At 42.3% G+C, this 12,898-nt stretch overlaps 1 protein-coding gene across 2 annotated transcripts in view; it reads right to left on the reverse strand.

Moving 5' to 3' along the window:
* GAREM1 (GRB2 associated regulator of MAPK1 subtype 1) overlaps positions 1-12,898 on the reverse strand; it is a 100,874-nt gene that overhangs the window by 11,019 nt on the left and 76,957 nt on the right. For both annotated transcript variants that reach the window (XM_031612900.2, XM_090137509.1), the window contains one exon: positions 3,981-5,159. In XM_031612900.2, the coding sequence (XP_031468760.2) occupies positions 3,981-5,159 (1,179 nt within the window). The remainder of the gene's footprint in view (positions 1-3,980; positions 5,160-12,898) is intronic.

Genomic DNA, 12,898 nt, shown 5'->3' on the forward strand with positions numbered 1-12,898 from the left:
CAAGATAAAGCTCCATTAGAAAAATGATGGAGCTAAGACCTTAATCTCATCAAGACATACAAGGGAGAGCAACTTGGTGGGGCTAGAGATGTGTGAGGCTGCTGAGAACAAGGCTGCCAGGCAAGCCTTTTGAGGACTCATCGCTTCCCCAAGGCAGCAGATCTCCATGTTGTCCTCATTTGAAATCATCTCAGATGCCACAGAATAGGAAAATTCTCTTTGTGTTTGAAACTTAGTTTATTTTTAAATTTACCAACACTGCAGAACTAAAAGTTATCTTAGCAGTTTTGCAACACATAATTAGCAATTAAAGTGATTTAATTTATTTAAAAACAAAATAAATGTGGAACCTTTTGCAATCCACTTCAGTGCATTCAAAATGCAACAACCCATTTAGTACTAAAGTAAAATGGAAAATCGGGGACTGGGACATTGTAGTACATTTTTCCCTAATTCAGAACAAGACAAAATTACAGGAAATGCCTGACAGCATAAAATACTGAAATAAATCTTGCTCTAAGGGTTCTTATTTGCTCTTTCAGGAAAAAAAAGGAATCAATTTTATTCATGTTTGTTATTGAATTCAGGCATAAAACTCTTCAACCATTTTAGTGCTGTGCCCCAAGGATGCATAAGGACTTCATTTTTTTTCCCCAAGTCAGAGTAGGCAAAGTTAATACTGCATGCCATGGAACACACACCCATGGGGGTCAGAGACCATTCAGGGGAGCTTTTAGGGCACAGCAGACAGTCATGGGGTTAAAGAAATTCTTTCCTGGGAAGAATACCAGCATTCAAAGGTACTGGCAGAGCTAACTACACCCAGCTCCTCTCCTGACCTAGATTGCAGATCAGAAGTGGGCCGTAAATAATACCAGTTTGCAATCCCAGTTGGTCCCTGTCACAAGACTGCGATTACAGCTGCCAGGCACAGCTCTCGGGAAACACAGCAGAGGAACAAAAAGGAGATTTTGCACATTAAACCGACAGCATCATGGGGAAACTTCGCAGGAGATCTGTGCTCGTGGGGAGAACAGCAATGAAACAGTATGGGAGAAGAGGGGAAGAGTGGCAGTGTGACACAGCGTCTGCCTTGGTGACTGCTGCTGTTACACAGAAACACTCTTTCACCCAGCAATGCTAGATGCCACACGGCTGCCAGGGAGAGATAAAGTGCACTTGCAATGAGAGCCCTGGGACATCTCCTCCCCCACTCAAACACTCCTTCCCATAGTAAGCCTGGTAACGGTGACCCTTTCCTTGCATGAGGTGCTGCAAGGATTTTAGGAAGCCCTGCAACTCATCTCTCCTGGGGTGATACCACCCATGCAAACGCCCCCAGACCTGGTGCCCACCCAACCCCCCCGCTACGAGCACTTCCACCAGTGTAACACAGCCTGCAGGAGCGCCAGCCTCTGGCACGCTCCATCTGGGCATGCTGTAAATCAATCAGGAAAACAGCCCCTGATATTATGCAAATTAGCGTTCTGGGACCAAAGCAATTTCTGATTTACAGGCCTTAATTCAGAGGTCATTTTCTTTCTCTTTTCCCTTCATGCTACTTTGATTTTCTGAAAGGTATTTAGAAAATACAGACTGCATCAGAATATTTTGCCTTGTGGGTGAGAAGAAAGACAGAAGAGCTTCTGAAACACCTGAATGTCCTTTTCTCCTACAACCAGCTCCTACACACACACTTTAAATTTAGTGCATGCAAAAACACAATTGCTTGCCAACCTTTATACAGAAACACTATGGAATATCATTCCAGGGGATGTGATGACTAAACCTCATGTTCACCAGCAGCTACCGAGATCCACTTATTCTATAAATACCCTACATGGAAAGCATGCAAGCATCTCGGCCAGCCCCAGCCCACTGATGAGCTCGGCCGGTCACTGAGACTCATTCCAAAGCTGTTCCAGGAAGCCACAAAACTGATTCTAAATCATTATCCCATCTACAGAGAGGCAATTTTTTATTTTTATTTTTCACGAGATTACACCCTGCCCAGCTCGAAATGCAATCTAATAGCTTTAGCAGAAATGAGTTCTCCTGCATGGTTAGGAAGCCACGCTGAAATTGCTGACAGCACGCGGGTGCATTACCTCAGCCCTGGTATGATGGACATGACAAAAATGCACGCTAAAAGGCAAAAGACACACAGGTCCCCCAGAGGCCAATCTGCTGTCCCCAGAAGGGACTCTATTCCATGAGGGTCCCCGAGACATGACACAGTGGACAGGTGTGCCCATTCCGCTCAGCGCCCAGGCCGAGTGGGCCTCAGGACATGGCATTCCCTTCCCCCTTGGCCACTGTGACAGCAGTCTTCCTCCTCACCCTCCCCCTGCCTCGGCTCCAGCCCTGCACTGAAGCGGTCTGGCTCACAGAAATCAGCAGGAAACTAATCGTTTTCCACATCCAGACCTGGCTCCCTGCCCAGGCACAGGAGTGCCAGAGCCAGCACAAAAGGAAAGCCAAGCCCATGTGGCTGGGAGAGGAGAAGGGTGGGAGCAGCCCCATGCCGGTTTACATTAGTGCAGCTCATCCCGATACAGTGCAGTGGGCACTTCTCCAACACACTTTGGACAAAGCTTCGGTGCATACCTGACCCTGACAGCAAGGAAGTGCTCATGGGTTCCAGCACTCAGACATAACACGTAAACACTCCTTGTGCTAAGACGACGTAATGTCTTGACTTTCCTGTCTTTGCTGAAGCTGCTGTGGCTGCTTTTTGGGAAAGTTTTGAAGGGCTGCAGTTGTGCTTTTCACACCTGTGTCGGCATATGCCTTCTCTCTCTTCTCACAGCACCTCCCTAGCGGCTGCGTAGCAGCACATCAATCCACTGAAAGCTGACCCAGCAGAAAGAAATCAATCATAGTTGTCAACCAGGCTGTGACCTGACTCATGATGAAAAGGCTCCTGACAACGCTGCTGAGACAGGAAGAGGGCAATGGCAGAGGGATCACCACCATGTGCCGCAGTTTGGTCTCAGATGAGCCCCAGCTTGCTGTGCAGCCATGGTTTTGAAAACACTGCTCAACTTGCAAGGACATTTTCCTTAATTAAATTTCATTTTTAAAAACCTGCAAAAATAATTAACTGATTTGTTAAATAATAACATAATCAACTATGTATCATTTAATCTTGCTAAAGTTCCCTACCCACTCCTCCCTGGGCAAGTTTTATTTTTTCCTGTTTTTTTAAATAACGTGTAGGACTACCTCAAGAGACCATGTAATAGGTGGACTTTCCATCCAACCCACATAAGCTCCTGTAGAAAAAATATGTTTGTAATTTTGTTGCTGAAGTCAATTCAAACAGTTCAGGTTTGGAAAAGTGATTTCTCCCCAGAGTTTTCATCAGAAACCCTCAGACAGAATTCACTCTGTTTAAAACTGAGTCTTCTAAAAAGCTCATTTCTAAACTCTGCTGCAGAGTTTATATTTAAGCATAAATTCTTTCAATAAACACTACCAAAACAGAGCTAAATAATCACTCCATGAAGTCTGGTTGAAGGTGATGAACCTAATAGTCCCCAGAATTTGCCATGGAGTTGTATCAGAAAATATGATCTCTCATTAAAAAAATATTTCAAATGTAAAAATTCTAGCTGCCCTTAATATTAGGACCTGTTAATGGAAGACACACACACTAAGGTGACCTGTGGTAGTTCTGAGTGGGTTTGTATCCCACACACTTCAGCCATAGAAAATATGAGAAAACAGAGCATATGTGGAGAGATGATGTCACCTGAAGTATCAGGATTAAGCTAATAGATCAGTTACATTAAATATACTTAGATGATTTTTAGGATGTGACTTACAGTTGCTGTGAGGTTAGGTGAAGTTGCACACCTCTTCTCCCTATTCCCCTGCATGTGCTCTACCCCCTCCAAAGTCTTCCCCCTAAAGAATTCCCAAGCAAACTCTTCATCTGCTGAAAAAGAAACAAACCAACATAAGCAACCCTGACTTACTGCTTCTGATTTGGGAGGCACTGGAGGTGGAGGTAGGGAAACATCTGCAGACTTCGTTGCTGCATCGACTGTCCCAGGCACAGGAAGAGACGTACTACCACACTTTGATCGGAAGGATCCTCTGTAATTGTCACATTTGTTCTTCTCACTTAGCGAGCGAGTGAGAGGCTGCTCACCAGGCTTTCCAGACCCTTGGTCCAACCACAGCTCTTCGTAAGGAAGTTCTGGTTTTGTAGGCAGAAACATGGACTCTTCACCAACCTCAGGAAAAAGGTAATCGCTGCTACTGTCACCAGAATCCTGGTACTGAAGCGCATCGTGAGAAAACAGAGCCCACTCGTTACACAGGTCCCTGCAGCCGTGGAGGTTCACTTCGCTATTGCCATGCAAATTGTTGCCATAAACACACACCGACAGCCGGTGGAAGGACTGCGTGAGCTCGTCCCGTGCATAGCTGAGGGAGTTGGGCACGTGAGTGTGCCCGCTGCACCGGCTCTTCTTTGGGCTCTTGCAGTCTTCATTCCAGTCTGTTTTCACATCGCGCACGGCCCGGGAATACTCGTCTATGTCAAACTGTTCTTGGCATATATTAAACCAATGCTGGATGAGGGATTCGTGCCACAGCTCCCCCTTCACAAGACTGTCAGGTAGAGTAAATTTTGGAAGTGTCAAGTGCAAGGGAAAATGCATCGGAATAATTTTGTTGCCACGAAGCACGCAACAAACCACCACAGTCTTGGTCTGAATGTTGACAAACTTGTACCTGTGCCCTTCACGGATAAAATGCAGGTCGTAGGGGTTTCTCGGCGTAGGGCTTGGCACAGTCACATTAACAGGCAGCCGGGTTTTTTCTACTATGTTACGAATTGTGTGCTCACCTTCTTGCATCTGCACCTCCAACGGGCTGCGGGTGCTAAACTTGCCCTTACACTGGAATGGAAGGCTGATGCTTTCATTGGTCCTGTGGTTCATGCAGATGAGGCAGGGCATTTTGCCTCTGCCAAGTTTGCTAATTGAATTAAGTTTACCAATTTTTTTGAAGATAGTGTTGAGTCGTGACTTCTCCTTAGAAGATTTTGCATAAAGGATTTCTGCTTGTCCCATTAAAGTGAGTTCATCCCCAGTACTAAGGGTAATGTTGTAAACTTCAGTGTCTTCATTGCATTCACCTGAAGCTACCTGCAAAACAGTAATGAAATAAATTGTTTTTACCTTGCTGAAAACAACATCACAAATTATATCAAACCTAATGAGATTGGACTTGAAGGCGGTACTTTGGGAGAAACAACACTATTTTCATTTGAACAGCTGAGTAGTCAGACACGTGAGGTTTAATGTAAAGCTCAGTCAAGTAACCTTTTTTACTGTTCTGTGTATTCTTTCATCTTATTAGAGGGGAAGCAGCCACTTGGGAATGACAAAGAAGGCATGAGAACAAATATAACAAGTTTTAAAATAAAGGACAACTCCCAGAAATTCAAATAGCCAGTTGTGTCACAAAGCTATGACAGAGCCTGTCTGGATTTGCTTGGGTATCTTCTCTTCACTCCTTGTTTTTGCTGTAACTTATTTGTGAGGCTCTTGAAGGAAGCAAACATTCTTCTTCCAGCTTCATCTCCCTGAGGAGCTGAAAAGGTGATCTCATCATTATGAATGAAACATCCCTTTCATATAACCTCTTCACAGCTAGGGTGAATGACAGATGACATCTATTCCCTGGAGGAAAAGTGAAGAATATTGGTCTATCCCACATGCCCAACTCCCTCTCTGCCTTTAGACTTCCTTCCTCATTTTTTGATCATAATTGCAATTTAAGATATTAAACAACATATGCAAAGCCATGTGTGTGCTTTTCTACTATAGAAATTGTACTGGAATTTAAAAAAAAAAAAAAAAAAAAAAGCAAAACAGATGTCCAAGGCTCATTTATTCCTGAAGTTATTTCCTTAAGACTGAAATAACTCTTTACGCACAAGACTGCTCTGCTTTCTATTTGAGTGCCTTAATGTGAAAGGCCTTTTTCAGGGACCAACCAGAACTTAATGAGCTCTTCTTCAGCAGTAGCAGATACTTATTCTTAAAGGAAGGTGCCTCAGCTAACCACTGCAGGCCTGCTACAGACCACTTTGTTCAGGAACACTGAACATATTTTTAAAAAACTGCCAGAAATAAGCAAGAATAATATATCCCTGCCTCATCTACTTGACTCCTAAAGATTCCACGTAGCTATGTGAAGTTCACATTCCAGCCTTCAGACTTGGCCATCGTCACAGGACAGCCACTGCATGAAATCAGAGCTGTAATTCCAATTAGTCAGTAATTGAGAAGTGCTGTAAATAATGCTTCCTCTTGTAAGATGTGATCTGCAATTCACTTGTATTTGTAAAGTCATTATTATCTTCTGGAAACCTCTCTCAGCAAATGGCCAGGCAGCTCAGAAGAGGTGTGCCTTCAGAGTGTTTCAGCTCGGCACTTCCTGACAGGAAGCCATTCAAGCCCTGAATTATCCAAACAAACTCTAATTGGCCTAATCCAGGAAACCACTGGGATTTTATTGTACACAGTAGTCACAGTTTATGCTGCTGGCCAGACAATATAATGAAAAGCTGCAACACGAAAAGAAAGCACCCAGATTTTTCTGCTGATAACACCAGAATGATGCTTATTGCTATTTTCTCTTCAGAATCAATGAGTGCTACGTTTGTACTGCTGCTGGTGAGGCCCTGACCTGTGAGGAGCTGAGTAGGCTGAAGACACAGAACTCTGTGCATGTCCCATTCAGTCCATCGCATCTCTTCTCAAAAAGGCACATCCTATAAGAACGTGGGTTTCTAGTAACTACAAATCCCCATAAAGGACTTCTTTGGGCAACACTGTCAGACATTTTAATGTGAGACAGCAGTGTTACAGCTTCTTCTTACCTCCTGCACAGTGGGGACAGAAGCAAGGGAGCTGTTGTAATCCATGACTGCAGGAGCTGCTGTTTTGACAACCTGCAGCTTCTGAGTGATTTGTGAATAGCCTATTCTGAAGGACAACATGGCCATCAGATGTGCAACCACAGGAGGTACTGAGCCAGCACAGTGACACAGCGAGCCATGGTTATGAAAGCAGTTGCTTATTAGTGGCATTGACTTCAACCAATAGCACAAGGATTGTGACATCAGATAGTCATGTTTAAAGACAAAATTACTCTAAATTAAAAAAAAATAAAATGGGAAAATGTTATTTTCTTTGCTTGGAATATAGTAGCAGTGTAATAATAGACAAAATATGGCTGAATCAAAAGAAAAACTATGCTGCTATTCTATTTTGACACTGAGAAAAATGATGTGTGTGTCTCCTGAGCAAATATCTGTAAGGTACCAGTTTGTGTCTAAAATGGTAATGAATTGAAACGGTGAAACCAGAAGTCTTAGACTGCACAACTGATTTCATTTCACAAAACCTTACTCTGGGGAAGTTAAGGCTGCAACTACACCTAGGCAGGTCAAGTATATTTTAAATTTTAAGTTCTGAAAGTCGAGATAGCTAACTCCTCTCTTGCATGAGGTTAATTCAGTTATTTATTTACCTACTACTTAACATTCGTAACAAGTACATGGCAGGTAAATATTTGGGTGCAGAACATCAGCAACAAACACATACCTTGACCCACTGGCTCTACTGTTGCTACTACAGCCCCACATGCTGCTGTCTGCCCTTTCTACATCTCCACATCTGCCTGCCAGTCCTTTTTGCAAGCTGTTTCCTGGCCTGCTGCAGGGCTAATATCATGGCAGGAACAGGGTTCTGTGCTCACTAATGAACCTCAGGGGGCTCCCATCAGCCTGGGAATCACAGAATATCCTGAGCTGGAAGAGACTGACAATGATCATCAAATCCAACTCCTGGCTCCACACAAGACTGCCCAAATTCAAACATTATGTCTGAGTGTGCTGTCCAAATGCTTCTTGAGCTCTGGCACTTGGGGCTGTGACCACAGCCGTGGGCAGACTGTTCCATGCCCACCACCCACTGCTGAAGAGCCTTTTCCTAACACCTAATCTGATCCTCCCTCCTGAAGCAGCTCCATGCCGTTCCCTTGGGTTCTGTTGCTGTCACCATAGAGCAGAGCTCAGTGCCATGAGGCCTCCCTCAACCTCCTCTGCTCTGCAAGTGAAGCAGTCAGACACAGATGCCTGCTGGTTAAAAGCTTCTAGGAACAGATTTGATTCATGCCAAAAAACACACTTGAAGACAAAGTGATCTAAGAGAAATCACAAATTATTTCCAAAAAGTGACCGGGATAATACCAAGCCCTCTATCTTCCAAGCTTCCAGCACCAACCCAACAGGATCCATACCTTCAAGCACCACTCCATGTCTTTATACCACCACCTGAAGCATATAATATACACTGCCTGCTGTGAAATCACTGCAGAGATGTAACAGAACCCTAGACTATTTCAGACACTTTGAACTACTGGCAGCACATCTCACAACATGCAATTCCTGTATGAAAGAGACAATAGTGCCCTATCTCGGAATGGCAGTTGAAGCAGCCCAGGCTATATATGGATGCAGATATATGGTCTGTTTTTCTGGCAAACTGCTGGAATCTCCTCACGATTCTGGAAAATATGTAGAGTTACAAAAGGCACCAGAAAGCCTTCATTCAGCCGTATAACACACCAGGAGGGCTGACAGGTCCCAGTGTGACTCCAGCCTGCCCTGTGCTTTCCTCTCATCTCCCCTTCCTGCTCTGCCCATGTTGGAACCATGCTCTTCTCATCTCCTCAGTGGCTTCACCAGGCCTGCTCTGAATCTTCAGCTATAAAAACAGTCAGTCTTGCAGCAGGGAGAGAGCTGAAGGAATAGGGAGAAGAGGAGGGAAGGTGAACACATTTTCTTCAAACCTCTCCTCAGTGGGACATTTTTACTATTTTGTGTACGCTCTCTCTTTACATCTTCTGTTTAAAACACAGGTTCCACACTGGACAATTTTAGTGCAACAACCTGCAGCTGTAACTGCCACACCTCTCGATGCCATGATAAACACAAAGTTTTATCTAATTATTAGCCTTGGGAGCATCCTGAAGTAACTCCTTCCCCAAACACATTTCTCTTCTTGTTTGTTCTCTCTTAAAGTGCTGCTTTACACATTAAAACAATCAACCTTGTAGCTTTATTCCACCCTCATCCTTCTGTCACTTTCTCATAATAGGTGAGAAAAACCAGTGCTTCTAGCTCTGTGGAAGAAGCAGTGTTTGCCACACTATCCTGCAAAAAAAAACAACCCACTAGATGTTCAAACTGAGCATCTCCCTGTGTGAGAGAAGATCCACACAACCAGAAGCAGTCTGCTCCACACTACATCTACTCTCCACCTTTACGCATGCTGATCCATACTAACAGTTCAGTACTGATGCCAGGCTGCTGACCAGAAAGGCTGCTAGTTTGCAGACATCTTGTCAAACAGGGGGGGTTAAGGCATACTAATGTTTTCAGCTTGCAATTCAATAACCATTCAGAAGCCAATTATATCTACTGCAGAAGACAGGATCAGGAAAGTGATGAATGATGATTTAGGCAACATGTTCTTTTGGGAAAATTCAAGCATATTGTTTCTTTTGCTTAAGGAAAGGTTAACTCAGAAAAATAGATTCTGATAACACCTGAGTCAATATCCTGTCTTGAGCTCCAATTGTTCTAATTTGTTATAGTTAAGAAGCAGAAGTCCTTAATCACTTGGGCATGTAGGAACTCCTTATAAAAATGATTTGTGGCTTCATACAACTTGTTATACCTGCTAGATCTTATTAGAGCAATGCAAGCATTGCATTGCCAGTAAAAATTCATAGTTAGGACTTTTTTGAACTACTTTCATTTTTTTTTTAAACAGTGAGGCCTCTGATGCATAATTACCGCATACAGATTCTATTATTAAAGCCAGCAGACCAACCAGAATTTTTTTTCCCACAAGGTATAGAAAGTGGATAAAGATTTTTATTTAATATAAAATAGAGTATCCAGAAGAGTTATAAGAAGAAAAAATCATCAAGTTTTTTCAAGGAAGTTAACTATTTTTTCTTTTATAAATGCTAGCCTTACAAGACAGAATAAATAACTATAACTCTTGGTGGTAGGCTACATATGCTCCCCTCTTGGCTTCTTTGCCCTGATTACTACATTAAAAGCTGGCATACCAGGAAGGCCAGCACATGAAGGCACCATGAGGCGATGGAGCTTGCTACCCAGGCTCCCTTCAGAGCAGAAACTCAGTAGGTCTACTTCTCCCTTATGCAAACTGCACCAGACTGGAGGAAAGAGGCAGCCACAGCACTGCAGTACCACTGAGTCACCAAGGTGCCACCTGTATGCTGGGGACAGAGGGGCAAGAGATGACAAACCTTCCTGGACCGAATGAGGTCTGCCTCATGAGGCCACCATAAAGGCCACCATAAAGGGTGTAAAGGGTTCTGAAACTCTTGTTCTCATGATGATGAGTATGATGTATTACCTGCAAACCTGTATGCAGGCTGATTTCAGACAAGTTTTTATTGCAGCACTTGAAATTGACAGTATAGGTTACAGCCTTCTAAGTAGGTGCTTTTTGGAAACTCAGGGCAAGTTTACTAGGGTCAATAGAACTGCAGCCAAATCAGGAGATCAATTTTGCTTCACTTACATCAAAGGACCACATCAAACAAATCAGCTATCGAAAGTTCACAACAAAGTCTTTGATAGAAAAGAATCATTACAGGATTAGCTAATTAATACACATTCCCATCCATGGAAATCCTCTGAAAACAGTTTCACAGCCTCTCTAAGGAGATACAGTGATATCTTCAGGGCAAAAACGGTATCTCATTTTTGAATACTTAAATGATCTTGTAACGCTGACTGGGCTGATTTTTGGAAAGCAGGAATTCATGACTTGTCCAATGGTCTACCAGACATATCATTATTTTTACAGGAACTTTTTTGTGAATTATTCTCAGTATAATTTGCTTTTTTTTTTTTTTTTTTCTTCTTTTTTTTCCCCCTTAATCCCCAGTCTTAGAGCAAATAGCTTCCTTTGTATTTACATAGACTTCTACCTGCATGGAACCTCTGCATCCAACTGCAGAAACCTATTGCTGCTTCAGCAAAAGCCAGAGCCCTGGAGTAGCAAAACTTTCTTAAAATTTTTCTTCTATGCATAGAGGGGCAGAATATCCTCATCATTGTAATGTAATGCTGTTATATAAACAAAATTATCTGTCATTATGCATTGAAAAGTAACGTGGAAAAGGCTATAAGATATCTGTTCACTGAAGAATAGACAGAATACCCACAATTTTCTACTAGGAATAGATTAGATTTTGACTATAGATTTTGACTATCCTCAGATCACTCAGATTTACTGTGCCTGCAGATGCTGCTGGCTACCAGGTACCTGAGGTGACCAACAAGGTATACAAGCACAGATACATACACAGATCAGCAGAAATTAACATAAGTAGTTCTAACCATTACAAAAATTTGGTTTAATCTCAAATTCCTGCTTGCTGTTCTGTGAAAAGTACGCAGGACTCTACCTTCTAGTCCCAGCTCTGCTTTTGATGGCATGCCTTACAGCACTCCTTCAAATACAACACAGGCCCTAAATGTTCTGCCTCGGCACACTTCCCAGAAAGCCCACCTAGCTGGGAAACAGTAAGGATGGAAGGGAGATATCTCCTTGGCCTATCTTAGGGTAAAGTGGCTCATTTTCCTCTTTAACAAATGAAAGCATACAAAGTAAAATAAAACCTCCCTCTTAGAAAAGATGTCACGGAACTTCGTCATGACAAAGCAGCAGTTCTCTAAACTTCTCTAAGTTGCAAAACACTGCTTAAGCAGCAAAGGAATTAGTTGGAGGACAAGGTCTGCATGGAGTCAACCGTAGCAGTGGCACATAGCATGCTCAGACAGATCCCAACACAGACACAATCATATAGGAACAGTCCAGTGAAATTCTTTAATGCTACCAGCTCTTTCTTCAAAACTTATCCACAGCAGTGGATTTTTTAGAATAAGAAAAAACTCCCAGACATCACAATTCCTCCTCATCTTAAGTGCTTCATTAGATATTTTAAACATTTTTTCTTTTTGTATCAGATTAACTAACTTCTGATAATCTTAATTTAAGCGAACACACTGCTTTGGACAGAAATCAACTGCATTCTTCCCTTTGCTCAAATCACTTTGACACCATCTCTCTTATAAAATTGTAGCATACGTCATTCTGTTGTGTACAGAAATTAAACAGTTTTACAAGTCCTGCTAATTCATTTTTTAGAAGATGACAACTTTGGAATAGACTTCTATGAACTGGAAAAACAGCCAAAAGAAATACTGCCAAGATATGTTTAACTAGGTTAAACCTGGATTATTATTACTGTTATTTACATTAAAGAGTATGACAAAAATATCTTTTAAAATGTATCTGATATATAACAGTAGGCTATGCTTAATTCTGAGTTTGCTAAATATGACAAAGAGATTTGAGAATTCTGGTGCTAAACCCAAGACATAATGTTTTATATTCTGAAAAGCCTTCTTCCAAAATTATGGCTGCATGTTTCACTGTGCCATGCTCTTCATTTGGACACAGATACACTGAGAAATAATGGCACAGTGGTGGATAAGGCTGGCAGTTCTAAGATAATAATGATCTTCTTGGGTAGAAATGGAATTTTCTTGCTTCCTTCATCGGGCTAACTATATCCTAAAAATTCAAGTGTTTAATCTTTCTCCTGTAGTTTTCATTCATGAAAGGCTCTGTTGCATGGTTTCAGGTTAGTTAATTAATAGCACAAAAGTAAAAAGAACCCAAAACTTACTGTCCTGAAATGCAAGAGTCTGTGTATCTAAATGAATTAACTAATGAGCACTTATAGTAGTCTTCAGCAA

The sequence above is a fragment of the Phasianus colchicus genome, chromosome 3, assembly GCF_987193195.1.
Source record: "Phasianus colchicus chromosome 3, bPhaCol1.hap1.1, whole genome shotgun sequence".
Classification (NCBI taxonomy): Eukaryota; Metazoa; Chordata; class Aves; order Galliformes; family Phasianidae; genus Phasianus; species Phasianus colchicus.